A 24,344-nucleotide genomic window follows, 5' to 3' on the forward strand; every position below is an offset into this window, starting at 1 on the left:
GCATGGAAACTGAAGTCGGCTGCCTTTTAGTTCTGTCCTGTCGAGACTCTTGTAATATTAAGGCCGCTGTGGAAGTTGATGTGTCTAATTTCGGCAGACGGTGGCCAGTTTGCAGTCAAGATCCATTTCTGGTGAGGCTAATTGACAAATTAAGGAAAGTTGGAAAAATACATAGAACGCACTTAAAGTAAAAAAAATATTCAAACTCCCTTTTCCTTCTGTAGGATCAGTGCGTCTGGAGCATGTAAAACTCAGACGTGCGGTATAAACACGCATACACACACACACACACACACAAGCCCCCCCGCCCGCCCCTACACAAAGCCCCGTGAATTTTGTGGCATATTTTACCTATTATCCAAATGACTGCCTTCCACAAAACCAACAATCAAGCTTGGCTTTTATCTCTTTATGAGCTGATTAAGTTAACAAGCTTCACATGTGGCTCTTTGGACATGGCTGTAGTTAGTCTCCAGGGGGCTTCATCTAGCTCTAATAGATTGAGATGGTAACCACTGCCAAATTTCAGCGGAGGAATACTGAGAGATTCTTTTAACAGGCGGATTTATTGGCGTTCAATGTTGCGCATGTCAGTTTTATTACTGTTAACGGAAACTAAAGTGAAACCTTAATGAAAACATTTTTATTAGCAGAAATAAAAAATAGTAAAAAATTTGAACTTAAAATGCGCTCCTAAACTAAACTAAAAATAAAACGTCACCCTGTCTGTGCACTGTAAAACGTGAACGTTTTTCACATTTTATTTTACTTTTTCACTAAGTAAAAAAACCTAAAACTCTTTTAAAACTCTCATTAAAAACTAACCAGATTCATGTCACTAAATGTGGCTTATTTTATAGGGATAAACATATTTGACTATCAGCCATAAAATATACATAAAAATCAATAAATAAACTAAACTTGAAAAACAAAAAAAAATAAACTAACCATTATGAAGTGAAAATTATTGCAAATTAAATAAAACTGAAAAAAAAAAATTTAAAAGCAGAAATAAAACAAAACTTATAATATCTCTGGTACATTTTACATGCAGTAGTAAATCAGACTGAGAGTGTGTGCATGTGTGTGTGTGTGTCTTTAGTGTGGCTGACTAAGGAAGAAGAAGTGGGCGGTGGATGCAGGTCTGGCCTCAGTCTGAGACCACCATCTGGTCCTGGACTACGTGTATGAACACAGATGCTGCATTTATTTAGCACGCTGTATTTCCTCAGCTCCGCTTTCCCTTAATAGGCATTACTAAAGTAGAAAATCAGAGCTTCTGTGGTGTTTTTCTGGCACCTGAGGATGAAGAAAGCTCTGAAAGAGACAGACCACCAGGTTGAGAGGCCTGCGGTTGGAGCACCTTTAGCACCGATACTGACCAGCCAATTGAATTAGAGTACGAGTGTTGTACCTTAAATCCCTGTTGTACAATTTTGTTAATTATTTACTCACCCTTCCGTTGATCCAGTCCTGTTTTTTAGGTGAACTATTTCTTTAACCCTTAAATGAATCAATGTTTTGCCAATCATTTTTAGTGACCCGAAATGTATATCTAACACAATCTCTAAACTGTAATAGTTCATTAAAGGGGACATTTTACAAAAAAATAAATCTTTGGTGTCTATATAGATAATTTATTAGAACATGTTAAAATTGCCACTTTGTATGTGTGAGCAAAAATGTGCAGTTTTGTGTGTGTCCTTTCAAATTAGTTGATATCTGCACTAAATGGCAGTGCTGTGGTTGGATAGTGCAGATTAAGGGGCAGTATTATCCCCTTCTGACATCACAAGGGGAGCCAGATTTCAATGAGCTATTTTTTCACATGCTTGCAGAGAATGGTTACAAAAACTAAGCTACTAGGTTGATATTTTTCACATTTTCTAGGTTGATAGAAGCACTGGAGACCCAATTTTAGCACTTAAAACATGGATATTTTCACATCATTTTCATATCGTCCCCTTTAACAATTACGAAATGATTATGTTTTGACATTTTATTTGTCATTAAACAGATGCCAATAATACACAACATAAACATTATGCACTTAGGGACATTCCCGGTCCTCCAAGACCTTAGAAATGCATTTAAGTGTTAAAGGAATGAATGAATTTAGTGCGAGAACATAGATTGAATAGTTTACCTTGCTGCAGGCTCTGAATGGGTACGGCTCCTTGGCCCGGCTGTAGGTTCACCAGGCCCTGTCTTTGTAGATTCAGAATGTGTTGCTGCTGTAATTGTTGCATCTGGATCAGCTGCTGCTGGAAAGCCAGCTGTTTATTCCCCAACTGCTGCTGCTGAGAGACAAAGAACGACAGAACGTGTTAAACGACAAAACAAAAGCATGAGAGGAAAAGCCTCGGCGAGCTCCAGGACGGAAAGGGAGGGATTAAAGAGACACTCATTGGTTTTTATAAGCTTTCAACTTCATCCAGGACGTGTTTAGATAGGACATATCCTGGAATAGAGATGTTTTTCCCTTCAATCACCAAAGCACATCCTGAGGTGGCAGACAACAAAATGGTTCAAAGTGTCAAACTGCATTGTGAGGTCTAGAGTCTCTCATGCAATAAGAGATGATGCATTAATCTGAGTGACAGTTCCATGTGGTCCGGGGCCGACACCAGAGACGCGCTCACTCATTCCTGTGTGTAGTAATCTGTTAGCATGCGGTCGGTGAGTAATTAACACGGCAATAAACGGCGACTAACAACATCTGTGCGCAATGTTAAGAACAGTTGCTGATTATGAGGGATCAGATGTTTATCATTTTACGATAAGGCTTGGTGTTTTTCACTTCGCATTCGTGAAACTCGACAACCGTGCATCAAATCCTCTTTTCTCGTTTCATAAATATGTCTATATAGCATATGGACAGTCATATTATTCAGCTCTCAAGAGGTTTCTCTGTGTTCTCGCAGACTTTTGTGATGGTTTACACAGAGATGAAAAAATTACTGAACCTTTTTATTATGTATGACATAAGTACCCCCCTTAACTTCTATTAAAACAAGACGCGAGTGTGGACCCATCCTTTGATGTTTGGTCAAAAATGGGAAGGGCCGAAAATGCACTTTGATGTCTGTTACATGTAAAAAATAATTTATGTTTGTTTGGATGGGTTGACATGGTACTCTCTGATGAGATTGCGGAGGCACTTATTTATTCATGTATATATATATATTTATTTATTATAAATAATATATATATATATACGAAGAGTTTGGTTCCAAAACGCAATAAATGCCATTTTTGAAAAAAATGAGTTACTGCCAGAATCAGTATTATATCAGGTCAGTATTAAAAAGTAAATTCTTAATTTGACGCAAAATCCAATAAACGCCGTGTTATTCTGTCATCTTTTCTCCCTTTTTTTCCAAAATGCAATAAACGCCACTCCCCCTTTTCTACAGAATGCCATAAATCCACTCCACAGATTGCAGCGCACCATTCACGCAATGTAAACAAACAATGGCGGCGCGCTGAGTACACGGAGTCCTAGTTTTCCTCATCTACTATGTACTTCCTGATCAGCAAACAAACAAAAACAAAATAATACTTTAATGGCATTGATAAACCTGTGATGGTTTTCTGTGACGGGAAAGAAACGTAAGCCATCAACATCTAATATTTTTCGCAAGAGACGGGTGCTTGTTTGTCCGGGCCGACAGCATCAAGTTTCTGTCATGATAACACATTGACCCAGGGGATCTTATGAAAAACTTTCCATAATTTTACTCAAAGTCAATGAAAATCGAGCAGGACCAAAACATTTTACAGCTGATCGCTGTGAAAAACGTTAAGCCACGACGTCAAGTATAACCGCAGCAATGACAGTGTTCTTAATATGACAAAGTAAGTGTTTTGATTAATGACATTAATGTTTATTTTTAATAAGTGTGTACAACTAGTCAACTAAATGAATATAACATGGCAAAGATGAATGCACATTTATATAGGCTATTGATTCAATAGATTTATAGCATTTTGAATAAAAACTTGTTATGGATTTATTGCATAAATAATCAGTTTTTATAATAAATCTTTGAAAATCAAGTTATGGATTTGAATTTTTTATGTTTTTATAACCTAAAGATGCTATGTGAAAGTTTGTAACAGAAAATAGTGGTTTTCATCTTGTCACTTTCTTGGTATAGAAAACACGTTTTTACCAAAATTTGTCAAAATGGATTTATTGCGTTTTGGAACCAAACTCTTCATATATATATATATGCACAAATGTAAATTGCATACATAAAAAATGCCTCATTTCTAAAGCAAAGAGCTTCAAAATTTGGGAAGTCGAGTGTGTGTTTGTGTGTTTAAAGGAAAACACCACCATTATTCAATTTTTACTATGTTCTTATCTCAACTTAGATGAATTAATACATACCTATCTTTTTTCAATGCGTGCACTTTTAATCTTTGTACAGTGCTTCGTGAATGTGTTGGCATTTAGCCTAGCCCCATTCATTCCTATGGCTCCAAACAAAAAAGTTTGATTTTGTGCCACCATACTTACTCGTGTAACTACTCATGTAACTGTAACTATGTCTTTAAATAGAAAAAACATGGAAGTGTTTGGTGGCTTTTAAATTCAACCCTGTTTAAGGAATAAATGGGGGCTAGGCTAAATGCTAACACAATCACAACGCACTGTACAAAGATTAAAAGTGCACGCATTGAAAAAAATAGGTATGTATTAATTCATCTAAGTTGAGGTAAGAACATAGTAAAATATTGAAAAAATGTGGTGTTTTCCTTTAAGTCTAAGTGCTATGGAATACACGGCATGCGGTGATAAGGTCAGGCGGTGTCGCTGTGATAAATGTCCTCCTTCCTGAACCGGTCCGACTCGGAGCACAGTTTCCAGCAACATGCTTTTTGATGTTGCCCCAATGAGAGATGGGCCTTATCTCTTCCTAGATAAGTGTGGAGGAGAGTAAAGAGTCAAAGAAGGGAGGTTAGGAAAATAAAAAAGAAAAAGAATTAAAGGTAGTTTCCTAATCTCACTGTCAGAGAAGTGTTTGTGCCCGCCCCCCGGGGCACAAGTCCTCATGGGAAAGGGCCACACAGGTCAACTTCAGCTGGAACAGGGAAAACACACTTGCTCTGTTCAAAAACCTCGTGACTGACAATAGCAGATGTCTACTTTCTGCATTCTTATTGTCATGTAAGTGATTGATTTGTAACTTTATACACGCTATGCATCCCACAAAAACTCAAGACTAGACTTGCGTTTGACATTAGCTGTGTGGATTGATCAACTCCAAAGTGAGCTCCTTAAATTTTGTAACATACTGTATGAACCACTTCCTGTCCAACTCTCCATCCTTGTCTTTTTCTCCACTTTCTATTTCTCCCCGTTTCAGTGCCATGGGACACAGTTCAAGTTCTTTAACACATTGTGTCTGCACGCTGTTTACATTAGATGCAGTTGAGTGGCTGAAGCTAGCGGAGTAACAGGCCTGTCAGCTTGATTTATGAGCACATCAAACAGAGTTTGGGCACGCCAGGCCCGACTGACAGCGCTACTTCATTAGGCTGACTCCAGGGTGACTCCACAGCTCAACCGTCAAGCCAAAAGAGAGAGAAAGATGGAGCGAGCAAAACAATGAAAAACAGAAAAGGAGCAAAAGTCTGGATTGACGATGCACAAATGTGTGTGGCAACCATCTTTCACTCTTGCCTATCTATCTCACCTCTTAACCTAGTCGAGCTGACTGGCAGAGATACGCTGGTGGCAATTAAAGCATCTTTTACTGCGAGCGAATGTATGGTGTCATCACTCAATTTTTTAAGCAAGTTACAAAGCCATGAGAGTCAGCTTCCAATCTGAATTAAAGATCACATGAAAAGACCACTTTCCATGACTGTTGAAATTTTACGCTAATAATGACGAATGAAATGAAAATAAAATCAGTATTGCTTGCTGGTATCACGGCCAGAGATGTGGTTATTGTTTCGATGCGGTGGTTGTGTGTTTCTGGGCAGCTGCGAGCGTGTCGATAACTGCGTACAGACGCGAGTGAGCTGTGTACTGTTGCTGCCGGCGATGCCGTCCCTCGAGTCTACAAGGGGGCAGTTTTCTGTGCCAGCAGGACTAACGGCATGTTGAAAAAAGAAAAGGGAGGTGTATGAGGAGAAAGAGGTTTAAGAGAAGTCTAAAGGGATGAGAAACGCCGCACATTCTTCTGTTGCTCTCTTTTCTTTCTTCTCCCCACGCCTGACTGATTCACTTTTAGTCCAGCACTGTCAGTGTACTCGTCCCCAGGGGCCTGACACTACATCACTACACGACAGACAACACACTCACATATACTGAACCGTACACAAGCACACTCACACACACTTCTCGGACACATCCACTAAACACAGACAAACACCCACACAAAAAACAAGTGCACACACACAAATACAGCACATCCAGTGAACACGAACACACACAAACACTAAACACAAACACTTACATGCAGACATAAACAATGAACATAGATACACACAATCATCAACTGAACACAGACACACAAAAAAACAAACACGCACGCACAAACACACACATTCTTTTTCACGGAACACACAGGCACATACAAAAACTTGACATTCTGTAGTCACACACACACACACACACACACACACACACACACACACACACACACACACACACACACACACGCACACAAACACTTATCCACTGAACACAAACACACAAACACATGCACACATGCACAAACACTGAACACACTCACTAAACACAAACCTTGGCATGCACACACAAACAATGAACGTAGATACACACACTCATCAACTGAACACAGACACAAAACATGCACAAACACTGAACACACTCACTAAACACAAACACTGACATACACACACAAACACTGAACACAGATACCCACACTCATCAACTAAACACAAACACAGAAAAACACACAAGCACAAACACACACAAACATACTTTTCACTGAACACACAGGCACAAACAAAAACTTGACATTCTGTAGGCACACACGCACAAAAACACTTATCCACTGAACACAAACACACAAAACACATGCACACATGCACAAACACTGAACACACTCACTAAACACAAACCTTGGCATGCACACACAAGCAATGAACATAGATACACACACTCATCAACTGAACACAGACACACAACATGCACACACACTGAACACACTCACTAAACACAAACACTGACATACACACACAAACACTGAACACAGATACCCACACTCATCAACTAAACACAAACACACAAAAACACACACACATACTTTTCACTGAACACACAGGCACATTCAAAAACTTGACATTCTGTAGACACACACACTTATACACTTATAACACAAACACAAACACTGATATACACCAACATACACACACAAACAATGGATATGGATACACACACTCATCAACTGAACACAGACACACAAAACACATCCACAAAGACTGAACACACTCACACTCACTAAACCCAAACACTGACAAAGACACACACACAAACAATGAACACAGATACACACTCATCAACTGAACACAGACACACAAAAACAAACACGCACAAACACACACAGACACACACATACATTTTCACTGAACACACATGTACATACACACACTTGACATTCTGTAGAACCAGACACACACTTATCCACTGAACACAAAAACACATGCAGACATGCACATGCACAAACACTAAACAAAGACACACACAACACATGCACACATGCACAAACACTGAACACAATCACACTCACTTAACATAAACACTGACACATACACACAACAATGAACAACAATGAACACAGATACACAAAAACAAACACGCACAAACACACACAGACACATGCACATACAAGCACTTGACATTCTGTAGACCCCCACACACACTAATCCACTGAACACAAAGCACATATGCAGACATGCACAAACACAGACGCACACACCCACACTCACTAAACATAAACAGGCACACACACAAACAAACAAACACTTAACATAGACACATGCAAACTTATCCACTATACACAAACACACAAAAACACGTCCACACACTGAACTAGGGTGACCATACGTGCCATTCTTCCCGGACACGCGTTCTGGCCAGGATTTCGGGTTCGTCTTGTTGACCGCATACGTCATAGAGGATTATTATTATGATTACAGAAAAGCAACCATTACATTTTAATGTAAGAATGAAACTACGATTGTACGTCTTATGTTTTATCTGAATGGCGTATGCGGTAAACAAATACGACTTCCATAAGACGCACCAAAATCCTGGCCAGGACGCGTCCGGGAAAAATGGCACGTATGGTCACCCACACCAAACACACAAACACTTAACATAGACACATGCAAACTTATCCACTAAACACAGACACATAAAAACATATGCACAAACACACACAACCACTGAACAGAGTCACACACTCACTAAACTAAATTGACACAAACGCACAAACACCGAACACAGACACAAACTCTCAGACTAAACCAACATTCTTTATCTCATTTCCCTTTCTGTGCTACTTTGGAAAGCATCCATTCAATGTTCAGAACCGAATATCTCTTATCTCTATACCAAGATTGTCATGCACACTAAGGCCCAAAACACACACTGGAAGTACGTGAACCCAAAGCTGAAACCAACACACAGGCTTGCAACCAACCCGTCCGCTCTTACGAACTCGCATAGAGATGTTTTTGGCCTAGACGTTAACACCAAAAGCCCTGAATAAACGTTAGCTGACCCGCATGGGAGCGGAGCTGACCACTGCCCTCCCAGTTTAATTTTCTTGCCTCTTTCCACTCCAAGAGTACACCATTTCTCCAATATTTAATAAGGGAAAATATCTGAAAAACTCCTGAGGCCTTAAATAAGGCTAGTCAAGCTGTTTAAACCTTTCCCCTCCCTCTCACTTTCAATCCTTTTCTTCTCTGTCACGTTCCTTGACTATCTGTGGAAAATGTCAGGATACCGGTCTCATTTGAAGAGAGCGTGTGTGCGCGTCGGTCCACGTACGTGTGTTTCGAGTGAACCGTGCATTGGCCACGCATTTGCTCTATCAGTCATGATGCTGTCTGGGGCATAGCTAACAGTCTTAATCCCTGTCTTCAATGGCCTATAGCATCCACCCCTCCCACTGCCCACCTAAGTCTCTCTCACCTGCTATATTCAAGAGCTCATTCATTTTCTGATCCTCTCAGTTTCACGGACTGTATGCCAATCTTAATTCTACACATAGTTTTGCTATGAATTAACCAAATGTTTGCTGTTATAATTTACAATGACTAGGTCTATTGATATTATTTTGGTTCATTTGATTATCTCATATATTCACGACTTTTGCATGCTAATTTTCAACCACTTCCTGCTGTCCAAATAAGGACATTTTTTATGAATACAACAAATGCAAAAAAGTTTGGTCTTTCTTTTGCACTATTACATCACAATGTATCCTAACCATAAAGAGTCTGTTGCAATCCCACAATCCCAGTGTCAAAACCTGCGTCTTGCTAGCAACTGTGCTAATCTGCTAATCTCAACGTCAAGGCGTTTGTTGCAAATGCTCGATTAAGTTGCATCATATATAGTTCATGCCAAAGACACGCACGCAGGCCGCGAAAGTTTGGATTTCATTTGACCGGAAGATTATCACAGATCTCCCTGTCTCCAGTGGCGCGCCGACGGGCGATTACGCCTTCGCCTTTGTTGTGCTGTAGTCTTATCCTTTATGATCCAAGTTGATTCCCTCTCACCTTCATTACCCAGATCAGGTCCTTCTCCTGCTCCAGTGCCTTAATTGACAATTAAAGAGACGCGTCAACTCCGGCATAGTGGCTTGTAATAGGGATTTTCCACCAGGCTTAGCAAGCGGCGACTTGTAAATTAATACTTAACGAGTATTAGCGCGGTAAGGTTTGGAGCATGACTTTGGCAAAGAATTGAAAATCCATATTCCCCGAACGTCTTAATCCGCATTTTTTTGAATTGCCCAATACACAAAACTCAATTGAGTTGTTGAGAGGGTATTTCTATATTAAGGTCTTTTTTTACTGTCTCCTGCATGTCATTTCACATCAGAATATAGTTGTTGTCTGGTTGTTGCCTGTAGCCTCACAAAATAAATGATGTGTCAGTCATCTTGAGGATGCTGGATGAGGTTGAAGTATACTGTGAAATGCTGTGAAGGGTGGACGGGGCTTTCTCACCTCTTTGGCCTGCTTCCCTGCTTGCTGCTGCTGTTGGGTTAGAAGCTGGAGGTGCAACTGCTCCTGTTGCTTCTTATAGTACTCCTGCAGCTACAGATAAAGAGAGAGAGAGAGAGAGAGAGAGAGAGAGAGAGAGAGAGAGAGAGAGAAAGAGAGAGAGAGAGAATTAAACAATGGACATTGAAAACGATTCTAGCTTTACAGCCATAATGCAGATACAAAAACTTCGCTTTTGCAAGGATGCAATTCAAATTTTTTTAAAAGGCAAAGATTTAAAGATTCAATCTAAGATTCAAAATATTAAAAATTCAAAGACTTCGATCAAACTGCAAGTCCTAGGTAAGAAGTTCATCTATACTAATATGAAGGTCAAGTTAAAAAATTTTAAAATTTATAATTATTAAAATTATTATTTTTGGCTATAACAAACCTTAAAAAGGCCTAAACATGTGGGAGTGCAAGTGGTTTGGTTCTTTTAGTTCACAACTGCTATTCAAACATTAGTAAAGAGAGATTCTTCACTTATGAACCCCCATCAATGCCTTAGTGAGTGTATTCATAAACCATATCTTACAATATTTACATCGTTTTTAAATGTTTCCCCTACAAAAAAATTAAAACATGACATTAATTAATCATTTAAATCTTTAATAACCCAAATCATTTAATTATTCTATTTCCTAAGTGTATTTTCAAAACATGAAAGTCACATGACTTTGGGTACAAAATGAGATAATAAGGTGCAACGAGTTGCCCTTGACTGTGTCTACAGGCATAAAAAATGAAAACAGGATAAAACAAGATCAGCTTCTTGCTTAGGGGGATAAAGTGCCTCCATAATAAGGCATATTCATCTTTTTTCAGCATTCCTCTAAAAGGCATCTAACACCTGGCAGGTGGCGTATGAATGCGTCCTGTAAATCATCTGTCCACTTTTCTCCTGACGTGGCAAACCTGACAGCATGGAGACAGCCGTATTTATGATTGACTGAGCTAAAACACACAACACCTGTCTAGGAAAGCGCCGGGGAAGCTTGCCTTTCGCCGCTAATCTGAGAGCAGCCTTTGTTACCCCTTGAGTAAAAGTTACGATCGGGTCGCAGGTGGTGGAAGATCAGCATAAAAAGGGCATTTTTGCCTCAAGCATCTGAAAGATTTGAAATACAAACACCTGCCTGACTAAAGCTGACCTGGTCCTCTATCAATAATGTGCAATAAAGCTTATAATATATGAAATCGTAGAGTTTCTAAATGAAAACTGCTCTTTCTTGGGCTGCCTGTTTCATGCGTGAGGGGTTTGTGTTAGGTTAATAAAACACAAGAATGGTGTTTACACACTAGTTACTGATTCAGGGCTGAGCTGAATGGGCCTCTATCCCATATACAGGTAAACATAGACCTGTATGTGCTTTATCATCACGCTGAAACAACTCACCATGGCACACCTTGCCAACTCTGATTAAAAGGTTTGGGAACAGTCAGAGGCATGTGGGAGTCAATGAAATGTGTGTGGTGCGGTCGGGGGGATGTTTTTTCCTAAGAACAATGAATCTTATTACACAAAAGGAAAAGCAAACAGGTGTGTGTTGGGCAAACAGTGCAGACATTAATCATTTACAGTTATCACTTACTAATATTTTGAACATGTTTAAGAAAGTCTAGTAGGAAGTGCTGAAACTGATTTTATTATGTCTAGTATTTTTTGCTCAAATTTAGACTGATGGGTTTGTTACAAATGATGATTTGGGTGAAAAATCCTCATAGACTTATAGGTGGGACCAAAACACCCTAGCAATTGCAAAAACCATTCAAAGCACCTAAGCACCTGCGGAGAAACACCCTGGCAACACCCTAGGAACACCTCAGGCTGCTTACTCGTATATTTAAGAACTTAGAAAAAAACATAACTAGAGGAAATATTGACTTTATGTTCACCAAAGTATTTTTAAATAGATGTATTAAATGTGTAATTACAAAAGTACACTGTACAAAATATGCAGCATTTGTATTTTTATCTTTAAATTAAAAAATATGTTAAACAATTTCAACTTGTTTTTATAAGTTATGTCAACTTTTCACAAGCCAAACCTTACACTGCCAAAAAATGACTTTCTTACTTAGTATTTTTGTCTTGTTTTGAGTAAAATTTAAAAAAAATGTTAAGTCAAGATGCGTGGTCTTGATGAGCAAAATGACAAGAAAATAAGTCTAGTTTTAAGACAAAGAATATCACATTTAAGTGAAATTGTGCATAAAACAAGCAAAATGAGGTAAGCTAATTTTTCTAGAATTTTTCTAGAATTAAGTGCTTATAAGAAAAATTATTATTTTTTGCTTGTTTTATGCACAAATTCACTAAAATGTGATATATTTTTTAAACTTTTTGCTCATCAAGACAATGGATCTTGACTTAAGAATTTGTAGATATTTGTACTTAAAACAAGACAAAAATACTAAGTAAGAAAGTAACTTTTTTGTAGTGTAGTAGGTTGAATTGACTTGCAAAACAAAGTTGTGTTTTTTTTTACAGTGTACATTCCAAAAAAAAAATTGGCCAAGCTTAATTGTAATGCCTTTCTACTAAAGTTATTTCTGATCTTTATTATTATCTTAATATTTCACACTAACATTAAAGGAATATTCCATTTTCTTAAAAGAAAAATCCAGATAATTTACTCACCACCATGTCATCCAAAATGTTGATGTCTTTCTTTGTTCAGTCGAGAAGAAATTATGTTTTTTGAGGAAAACATTGCAGGATTTTTCTCATTTTAATGGACTTTAATAGAGCCCAACATTTAACACTTAACTCAACACTTAACAGTTTTTTTCAACGGAGTTTCAAAGGACTCTAAACGATCCCAAACGAGGCATTAGGGTCTTATCTAGCAAAACGATTGTCATTTTTGACAAGAAAAAAAAAAATGCTCTTTTAAAGCACAACTGTTCGTCTAGGTCTGATCCAGCGCAACCTAACGTAATTGCGTAGTGACGTAGGGAGGTCACGTGTTACATATATAAAACGCAAATTTGCGGACCATTGTAAACAATAAACTGACACAAAGACATTAATTAGTATCAGTTGACATACAACAACGTAGGAATGGTCCTCTTTCAACACATTTGTAAACACTGGGGCGGAGTTTCGCGTTCGTCTTCTGTGACCTCTTGACGTCATGACGTATTGCGTGGGGTCACATCACGCATCACGACCTGATCTAGACAAGAAGCTGTGGTTTAAAAGTGGATATTTTTTATTTTTCTTATCAAAAATGACAATCGTTTCGCTAGATAAGACCCTTATGCCTTGTTTGGGATAGTTTATAGTGTTTTGAAACTCAGTTGAAAAAAACTGTTAAGTGTTAAGGTTAAGTATAAAATGTTGGGCTCTATTAAAGTCCATTAAAATGAGAAAAATCCTGCAATGTTTTCATAAAAAAAAAATATTTCTTCTCGACTGAACAAAGAAAGACATCAACGTTTTGGATGACATGGTGGTGAGTAAATTATCTGGATTTTTATTTTAATAAAATGGAATATTCCTTTAAGAAAACATAGCGTTCCTGACTGTTATGCTAGTATGTTTACTTTCAACTATTAGAGTTAGCAGCTACTTTCAACTACTGTAGCTACTACTTTACAGAGTTTTAACACAAGACTGGCTCACACCCCATAACACTGTCATTACACATCTCCGACTGTTTCTCTGGCTAACCGCAATGGCCACCACGGACCCGCTGCTGTTTGTTTTACTTTCAGATTATTAATTTACTCAGGAAAGCCTATTAAGATTAAAATCTCAGTTTCGCACGGATGACCTATCTGACATGGAAGTACATGTTGACCAAAGGAGCAGAAAACGGGGTTTGCGGACACACTGGGGCCTTAGAGGAGCGCTTGGGGAACAGTTGGTAAAGAAAAGTAGAGTAAGGATACTCTCATTAACTCTTATCACGCGCACAGTTTACAGATAGGTTAATGCTCACTTATTCAAGACTGTGAGGAATGAGGGTCTTAAAGGGAGACTCCACTTTCTTTTAAATATGCTTATTTTCCAGCTCCCCTAAAGTTAAACATTTGATTTTTAACATTTGAGCTGATCTCCGGGTCTGGCGCTACCACTTTTAGCATAACTTAGCACAATCCATTGAATCTGATTAGAACATTAGCATCGCGCTTAAAATGACCAAAGAGTTTTGATATTTTTCCTATTTAAAACTTGACTCTCCTGTAGTTACATCGTATACTAAGACCGATGGAAAATTAAAAGTTGCGTTTTTTTAGGCAGATATGGCTAGGAACTATGATAAACTATGAGGCACAATGATATTCTGCAGCAGCCGAAAATAGTCCTCTGCTATTGAAAGATACTAAGGGGACTATTTTCGGGCGCTAATCATTGCGCCTCCTGCAGACATGTAACACAAGTCCTTAATTATTATCAAGTCCTTGAAGAAAATTGCAACTTTTAATTTTCCGTTGGTCTTAGTACACGATGTAACTACAGAAGAGTCAAGTTTTAAATAGGAAAAATATCAAAACTCTTTAGTTATTTTTAGGCGCGATGCTAATGGTCTAATCAGATTCAATGGATAATGCTAAGCTATGCTAAAAGTGGTACCGCCAGACCCAGAGATCAGCTGAATGTTTTCCAGAACGGTAAAAATCAAATGTTTAACTCTAGGGGAGCTGGAAAATGAGCATTTTTTCCAAAAAATTGGAATGTCCCTTTAATAGTGGACTACATAACCACAAACCTACATTACTATCTTAAAAAGGGGTTTGTTTGTTTCTGTATATGAATGTTTGAGTTTTTGATAGTTCTGCAAAAATAGATCTGCTGTACTCAATGCATTTTCACTGTTGACATATGAAATACATAATTGTATTGTCATAAAAACATCAATGATCAAAATGAAATCACCCAGAAAGACCTTCACCTATCACAACATAAACAAGAGCTAACTGGTCTGCTGTTTAGGGTTTGGCCAGGAAGTCCTGCCTATAAATAAGAGACAGAAAGCTTTCCTTTGATTGACTCCATCTTTTCTTTGAAGTTGGAAGCAAACTTTCCTTTGTGCTGACTCAAGCGTACACAAATCGCTTTGAGATTGGGCGCTCATCTTCCTCCCTTTACAACAGCCGAGTGGCTGTTTCCCGTGATGCTAAAACGCCGTCCGCCTGCTACAAAAGCCACCTCACACCACTGCGTCCATGAATGCCTTGTGCTTTTCTGTTTTACAGGATATTGAAGGTGAGCTACCTGAACATAAGATACCGAGCACCGTCCGTCTCGAGCGGAGGAAGCCAGCGAGCCGTAAGGCGTGAAGATAAACTCCATTTAACACACTATACGCCACGCTTCCAATATGTTGCCTACTTTTCTGTCTCACAGTGGGTCGAGTTTAACCTCTCCGCCACGCCTCGCTGCCATCTGTCCACTCATTACCTATTTAATTCATGCCAATATGAAGCCAAATAGTTGTGGGAAAAATGAAAGAATAATTAATGATTTGATTCACGGGACTCTTTAACGTTAACTGTGCGCCTTGAAAAGCATTCACCTTATATTCCCATTATTGTGACCTTGGTTTTACTTAGCGCCAGTGAGAGGGGATAAAAAAGCGGAAAATATATCAGCTGGGCTATAATTAAGGGTTGGAGGGATGTAAAGGTTAACTCACACATGCAGAAGTGCAAACGCATACATAAACACACGCTCGCGCTCTGCTGCTCTCTCCCTGACTCGGTCTTTATATGTAAAATCTTGTTTGTAAAAGTATTCACATGTAAAAAAAAGGCCCACTCGTACTTCCACCCACATTGGGATGAGTTTGGGACAGATTGCTGTGTGCCTGTGTGTGTGTGTTGGCAGGCTCTCTGATTGCTCCATTTGCCATATATGCGAGAGTGAGCATTAAGAGTCGCTTCTCACGTGGTTCATCGCCACCGAAAACCATTAAACCCACTGGCTTTTACTAGAGATGTAAAACGGCCCATGAACAGTAACTATTTCAATTTCAATATCCTCATTAAATAGCGAGCGAAAAAGAGAAAAAATAAAGTGAGAGAGGGGTGGAGGTTTCTTTCTCAAACAGCTGAATTTCCATTTCTCTGAACGACTCTTGATAAATTTGTCAGATCTGCTCGGTGCAATTTACAGTTGCCTGGAGCGGCCACCTCCCACTTATTATTGAATCAATTCTGCTCTCTCTCAACCCAAAATTCCTATCAGTTATATTATTTTTGTGTTTTAACTAAAGAAAAGGTGTCTGACCTAATTTCTGCCCTAGCGGAATGCGGAAAGGTCATGGGCCGGAGGGTGCACGAAGCTATGGGACGACAGCGGTGCTATGTTAAATATTTGAAAGACGTGCGAAAAACCGAGTTGTTTGTTTCTTCATGTCTGCGCAGAGGCCGCACCTCTGGCCTCCAGGCGATATCGCAGTGAGATAGCAGAGGCCATGGAACTAATAAACACAAAGAGAGAAAGAGAGAGAGAGGTAAAAAAAGAGATATGGAGTAGTTTGGTTTTAGCAGCTGTGTGGGAAACTGGTGTCCTTGCTCTAACATAAGCTCTCTCTGACCGCCGGCAAGTCAACGTGTAGCGGCACCAGCCAAAGGAGGCGTTGCCAACGCCAGTGTGCTAGTAAACACCGCATATAAACGCCAGAGCCAGTGAACATCAAAGCCGGGAAAAAGATATCATTCTGGGCATGCCTGTGAGGATGCAATCAAAGTAACAGTGTGTTTCAGAAACGCGATTACATTACACACTTTGACATCCACACTCAGGGCCTATTAACGGGAACCGCACATGAATGCAGCACGCATTTACTGCGCTGTCCTACTGCAGTCTATAAATGCCCTGCTAACAGCTGGAGAAGTGAAGGATGGCAGTCCTGTTTATTTGGTTTGTTTGTTTTAAATTTGTGAAGATGCACACAGGTATACTTTATGTGCATGCCCTGAATCCAACTTGAGTTATAAACATATTTCTAGGTTAATGGTGTGTTTTGCAGCAAGCTTGCACGACAGTTTTGCCCTTTTAGATTTTAGGGCAAATGGTGTAGAATTATTTTTTTTTGATTAGCCAATAAAACTTGTTCACACCAATTTCCTAGCTTTGACAAATGTACCTTTTGTGTGGTTTTGTGAGGGCATGTCATGTCTGAGCAGTCCAGACATTTACAAATATTGTTTTAAGCTCTGTGTGTGGTGACTGCTTAAGAGGCAACTACTGTAGCTGTAATAGCCACCCGTGTGTGTGTGTGTGTGTGTGTGTGTGTGTGTGTGTCTTCTTGTGTGTGTATGTGGTACCTGTTGCAGCATTAGGGCTTGCTGCTGTTGAAGTAAAGCTTGGAGCTGAGGTGGAGAGAGGATCTGCTGCATCTGCTGAGGAGTTATCATCTGAGGGGTCATCATCGCCATGGATACAGGCACCTATGACAGAGGGGATAGGATGGATAGTAAATAAGTGACATGTAAAGTGTCGTACTTGATCAGTGGTTCTCAAGTGATGGGTTTAAACAATGCTTAATGCAAATAATAAAATGCAACTGCCCAAATATCTGTGTACTGTAGTTAGGATAGCTATACTGTAAATAGACGTTTCACTCTTACAAAAACTATTTCCATGTCCATATGTCACAACCATGTATCGTTTTGGACACAAAATTATTTTTCACTTGACTGTATGAATAACACTAACATAAAATATGTGGCCCATTGCTTGTTGCATGTGTTAAGCTGCTAAAATAATTTTGTTGTTGTTTATGTATACAAAATTGTCAAAATTGTTTTTTTTTATTAAGCCTATGTCATGTTAATAATTTTGCATGTTGCTTGGCCTGGTCCGTTCAGAGTTATATACAGTGGCGGCTCGTGACTGCTCTTCTGAGGGGCGCAAATTCAAAATAAGTGTTCGGAGTGTCATGTGAACCATGTGCATCACGTGTTTTGTCAAAATAAGTGCCTGCTGCACACCGTTTATGATAAAAGATACGCTCACGTTTACAAAAAACACGCAAGACACTCCCTTAACACTAAACTCTGATTATGCATGAGATTATGCGAGTATCTGGCAAACGCGAGCGTCTCTTTTATCATAAACACTTTAGACGCGTCTGCAGCAGGCACTTATTTTGACAAGACACGTGATGCACATAGAATCACTCGACGTGCCGAACACATATTTTGAAATTACGAACCACACACATGACGGCTACATACATGTTGTGACGAACTTCGCATCGAGCGCCCTCGAAAAAAGTCTGCCACTGGTTATATAACAAATTAGATTATACATTTTACATTTTTGTGTAATTTTATCTGCTAAACAACCGTTTAATCAGCTTGCCGCCCAAAGATGCTGTTTTCTTATAAAAAAAAATGAAATTCTTGCTTAAAACCACACATCACTGTCCCCGCACCTTACCTAGGTACAAAGGCGTTTCTGTGTCTATTTCTCAATCATAAAGGAATGTTGTTCTTTATTTTAATTAACTCCTTATCCTGTCATGACAAAATGAGTACACAAAACATCATCTCTGTTGACACAATAAAGCGTGCACTGGTGGTTTATCCAAGCAAAAAAGTCTTGATCGAATCTTCCCCGGAGTATCTAGTCTTTATCAGCTTGAAAGTACTTTAATAAACATATTATTATGATTTGTTATCTAGAGAATCACAAAAAATAACAAACAATGATACGATAGCCATCGGCAGGAAACGACTTGCAATGGTGTGGAATAGCGAGTGCAATTTGCTAGACAAGAACAAGGCGTAAAGATGGAAAGCGTGATGCTTATCTGAGAGCAAATATGCAGAAAAAGAGAGAAAGGGTAAGAGAGGTAAAGTCAAAACTGAGAGAGAGAGATTCAGTGTGCCTGTACATGATTATATCCTTTAATGCAGTTGGACTAGCCACTCTTATGGGCAGCTTTTAAACAGGCCAACAATTTCCACTTGTACATTTTGCGGCTGCTTCCTCATATGCAGCTAGTGATCCTCCACACACAAATGCGCACACACACATCCGGGACACGCGTCCGCCCCGCAGCGTTTCATTTATTTTCCTATTTACTGCTCAAGGGCCAGAACTGATCATCTCCATGCAACTGCTCAATAAAAATAAAGCTATTTACAGGCCACGGCTGGCTTGAACCTGACACATGAGCGCAAACTACGATCCGGGATAATATGTACATTTATCTACATTTTCCACTCAAAGGGAATAAAAAAGACAGGCACCGCTGTGACGACTTCCCAGTCCACTGCCAGTCCGATCTGATATTTGCATTCATTTGTTTTCATGTACCGCCTGAGCGCTCATCTTTTCTGCCATTTATCTATTCAGTGCTCGAGGGCTCGGCGAGGAGGGGCACAGGAAGGAAAAGAGAGAGGGCGAGATAAGTAGCGGGAAAACGAAGAGAGAGAGAGCTGTCAGATGCAAATTAAATCTGTAAAGAGCTGATTTGACTTTGTAAACAAGATTGGCGGTAAATACAAACGGCGTCTCTTTTCTCGCTCTCTCGCGGGTTGAGAGAGGGATAAAAGCTCTTGAGCGCCGCTCGGTTATCGGTGCAGGAGCGCGACCGTCGGGCCTTGTCCAATACTAATTGTAAACGTTCCTATCGCCATCAAACAAGCCGTCTATATCCTTTCAATCATCAAATCCTTCCCTGCATCTGTGACAGAGACAAAGAGGCGAAATTACAAACAGTTTTACCTTCCATGACTTGTGCGCCACAAGACAGATGCATATTATGGGCTGGGGTGCCATTCACCTTGATTAATTACAGGCGGGACACAGGTGAGGCTGTTATATTCGACTAGCGCTTACAGCTACTGTAAAAGTTAGCAAGCATGGGCACATTCGAGCTGATGATATCATACGTCTGAAAAAGCATTGTCAAATGCATTGACTTTTGATGCTTTGTCCTCATTACCCTTTGATGACTTAAATCAAGGGTTAAAAACATCAAGGACCTTACCATTAAAGCTTTGAAATGGCAAACGAGCAAGAGACGTTTGAAACGAAGCCAAGGTGCCATCCCCAACCCGAAGGCCACGGTAGGCCCCACTGTTGTGTGTGTGTTGTTTATGTGAGTATTGGGGAAAGGAACGTCGGATAGGGCAAAGAGGGGGTTCACCCCTGGCGTCGTGCCAATTTGCCACGCGCGGCTGCTTGTCACCAGAATAGAGCGAAATGAAAACCGGTAATTAATTGCTCCTGCATCCCATTCTCCCATGGTGACAACCCATACATTCTATTTTATACACACGTTCATTGACATTTTCAAGTTGCAGGCGTAATAATTACCAGAGTTATAACACCTTCCATTGCGGCGCGACAGAGGGATTGACGAGCGGACTGAATGCTGAGTTGTTAAGGTTTGACGCCATTAATTGCCCCTATAATCTAATATCACAAAGGCGGGCCATTACACACCGCGAGCGGAGCGTGCAATTCGACACTACGGTTTCAGAGTGGTGCAGGAAAACAAAAGCGCACCATTAGGGACTTGACGGCCGCTAACAAAAGCGCGGCACAATGCGGAATTATATTTTCATTCGGCTTTGTTTCTCGCCATAAATGATTCCCCCCGTTCATTTGGAGCTGAATAGACCCGGTAATAGAGGAGACGAAACCTCAACCATTTGAAGTCAGGCATTTATTAAATGCATTTAATTTTTCTTCCATTTTTCCCCTCTCTCTCTCTTCTCTCTATTTAAATTAACATGCAACAGGAAAGAAAGGCGAGAGGGATGTTTTGCTCGATCAGGAAAGATACAGTGAGCGCCTTACTTTGAATTATCAAGCCTAAAAACTAATTTGCAATATTTTAAACACAGTAATTTCAGATGTATTGTCAATACTGGAGGACACCTCAAATTATCAGTAAAAATAATAAATAAATAAATGTGATAAATAATTTAGCTTTTCAATAATCTCTGTCATCAACCTTAATACACTTTCTGGTGGTTGCACCGTCTGAGGCGAGAGGTCAGGGGTCATCTGGCTGCTCTTTGGCCTTATATATATACAGTAAGTTGACTGAATGGATCTCAATTACCTGATTCAATTTACACACTGTTGACCACACACACTTTATAGGTCAATACTGTAATATACAGCGTGTATATGATGGCCCTAAAACCCTCTCCATACGTTTCTGAGACCGTCTGCTAATGAGCCAGCTTCACTGGTGCCTCTGGAGCCTCCCACCACCATTAAGATTCACCAGCGCTGTCCACACGCGCCACATACAGCTACCCACTACTGACAGGGGTCAGCTTCAATACAGAGAGAGAGAGAGACGGGCCGAGAGAGAGCAGCAGGGGAGACGGGCATTGGAAGGGAGTGAAGCAGTAATTAGAGGTGCTATTTGAAGAGCGAGTTTAACTGATTAACAAAGAGAAGAGATGGGAAATGGGGGAGAGAAGGAAGCCGAGGCGCAAGAAGAGCGATGCGTCCCGGAGGGTCGTAAAGGAAGTAGTAAGGACTGCGACTGCATTTCAATGAATCTTAATGCGTTTTCAGTTTTTTGCTCTTGATAAATTACAATCGCTTTTATCAACTGCCCTCCCCTCTTTAAAACGCAGACACGGCTGCTGATTTGAATCTCTCGTGATCCCAAACGCTTCACCCGCGGCGAGACCCTGACATTGCATGGTTTATGTGAGAGCTGAAACTGAACTAGGGATGCCGCCACTAAAGATGTTTAAATATATAGTTTGTAGTTGAACCAAAACGCTGTCACGACTCACTTTCTTAAACCTAAAACTAGAGATATTAACATTTTATCAATACAGATAGCTGATTATTTAGACTGATATCGAGGCTGATATTGATAGTTGGGTGGTTATATTAACTTGCATTAACTACATTTTGAAGATGACATTTTCTGAATGTTATTCATTCATTAAATGACCATTAATAGTGAACATTAAACTAGTGATTTTTTTTTACATTTTCTATGCACAGAGCAAATTCATTGCCTTTTCCTGTTCTCTTTTAATTGACGGATATATCGGCCATGACTATGGGCTGTTTTTAAACTATCGTCCGATAGTGTGAAAAATTGCTTTTATCGTCCAATATTGATTATTAGCCGATATCGTGCATCTCTGCTTAAAACAATACACACTTAAAAACATCATCAGCATGCAGGTCTTTGTTCCTTATGATGTTTTGCCTGTGCTGACTATTTGATTTCTTTCTATTGTTGTTCAGGGTTCCCACACCTTAGTTAACTTCAAATTCAAGGACCTTTCAAGGACTTTCCAGGTCCAATAGCCTCAAATTCAAGGACTAAATGTGGGAACACATTTCAAGTGAGAGCAAGGTTACATCTTGTAACCTTTTAAGATACATTGTTACAGTTCTCTTTAGAGGGAACTCGCGCTGCGTCACTGCGGTGAGACTTTTGGGGACGCCTCCAGGGGTAAGTGCGTCTGAATGTGTATATCAAATTCAACCAATGGTGTGGCTTAATGACAAAGACAGGGTGACGTGGGAGCCAGGAAGTATATCGCTATCTGAAATATTGCCAGATGGCGTTACAGGGACGCAGGAAATATGGCAAGGAAGACACAGCGTAGTTACATATGTAACCTGATTCATTTTCATGTGTCAAACACAACTATGCAAAAAAGCATTTTGGTTTGAATCAACATTCGCATACAGAAAGCATTTAAAGCGAACAGTTAAGCACATGTGCTTAAAAGGCTCGAAATTTTATGATATTATCCTACACTATACAGGGAATAATATGGATTTTTCCACCAAGAAAATTTCTTGCATAAAATAGATTCAAGCACTTTCAATGACCTGTATCTGTGTATTTATATTTTCTGCAACTTCTCAGGGCCTTGAATTTTCCCCCAAGATATTCACAAACTTTCAAGGATTTCAAGGACTCGTGGGAACCCTGAATGTTGATGCAAAGCATCTCAATGCATTTAGCCATTTAACCACAGTACCCATTGACTTCCATAGTATTTGTTTATTCTGCTATGGAAGTCAATGTGTGGCGTCAACTGTGTGCTTACCATCATATATTAAAATATCTTAATGTGAATTAAGAAACTTGTGCAGTTTTAGAACAACATAAGGGTTAATGATGACAGAATTTTCAATTTTGGGTGAACTATCCCTTTAAAAAATTGGGCACTCAAAATATTTCATATTATTTAGTGTTTAAACTGAATTTGTGAGTTGTGGTAATTGAATTTTGTCTCTCTTGTAACTTGGATTTGCAGACAGACAAAACTGATTGACTGACAGCTTTACATTCTTTATCCTCATCACCTCTTCCATTTTTCTTTATTAGCATTTTCCAAAGAAAAAAAATAACCAGGCAGCGAGTACAAAGCTAAAGGAGAGTTCTTTATTTTGGGAAAGGTCAACCTTCCAGTAATGAGCTGTACACTAAATTATGGTATTTAAATAAATGGATGATGATGAATGCATCTCTATTCTCTGGAGGATTCTTTGCCATTCCATATTACAGGGTAATTATCACATGTAGTGCCGTTGTGCATACACACACACACACACACACACACACACACACACACACACACACACACACACACACACACACACACACACACACACACACACACATACACGCAGAAGAGCGAGAGAAAAAGTAAGCGAAGGAACCTCAAGTAAAAGCATATAAAAACATGTTACTAAACTTTAGACAGACGTGGCAAATCAGCTCCATAAAGGCGTAATTGGGACTGGCTAAGTTCTTGAAAGGCTTTTTATAGCTAGAGAGGAATAATATACTCGTCCATATAAAAACGGGGGAAAGTCTGATAAACGGGCCCTTAAAGTTGAAGAATTTAGAGAAGAGCGCAAAGGTCTAGCTCTTTAAAGACTGTGAGGGAACTCGGCTTGAGAGTATGAATTACGAGAGGGTGACGCTCATGTGGAAAAGTGGCCAAAGAATCCCTTCAACTATACAGACAGCACAGTTCCGGTCATCCAAAGCCCATCAAGCGCACATGGTTTAAATCTTATAGAAAACAGAGACCGGGTGTCATATAGCAGCTAAGAAGAAATGAATACAATTGCCCCTCTATGGTGAGCTATATGAAGC

General features: G+C 39.6%; 1 protein-coding gene across 3 annotated transcripts in view; it reads right to left on the minus strand.

The window, feature by feature from the left end:
- The window catches only part of foxp4 (forkhead box P4), a 128,025-nt gene that overhangs the window by 33,919 nt on the left and 69,762 nt on the right, over positions 1–24,344 (minus strand). Inside the window, exons 4-6 of one of the 3 annotated variants that reach the window (XM_065241419.2) lie at positions 17,551–17,673; positions 10,231–10,314; positions 2,147–2,300 (exon numbers count right to left, since the gene is read on the minus strand). In XM_065241419.2, the coding sequence (XP_065097491.1) occupies positions 2,147–2,300; positions 10,231–10,314; positions 17,551–17,673 (361 nt within the window). Of the gene's footprint in view, positions 1–2,146; positions 2,301–10,230; positions 10,321–17,550; positions 17,674–24,344 lie in introns of all 3 variants that reach the window. The other 2 variants (XM_065241418.2, XM_065241417.2) reach the window with 2 other exon arrangements.

This window comes from Paramisgurnus dabryanus, chromosome 14 (genome assembly GCF_030506205.2).
Source record: "Paramisgurnus dabryanus chromosome 14, PD_genome_1.1, whole genome shotgun sequence".
Taxonomy (NCBI): domain Eukaryota; kingdom Metazoa; phylum Chordata; class Actinopteri; order Cypriniformes; family Cobitidae; genus Paramisgurnus; species Paramisgurnus dabryanus.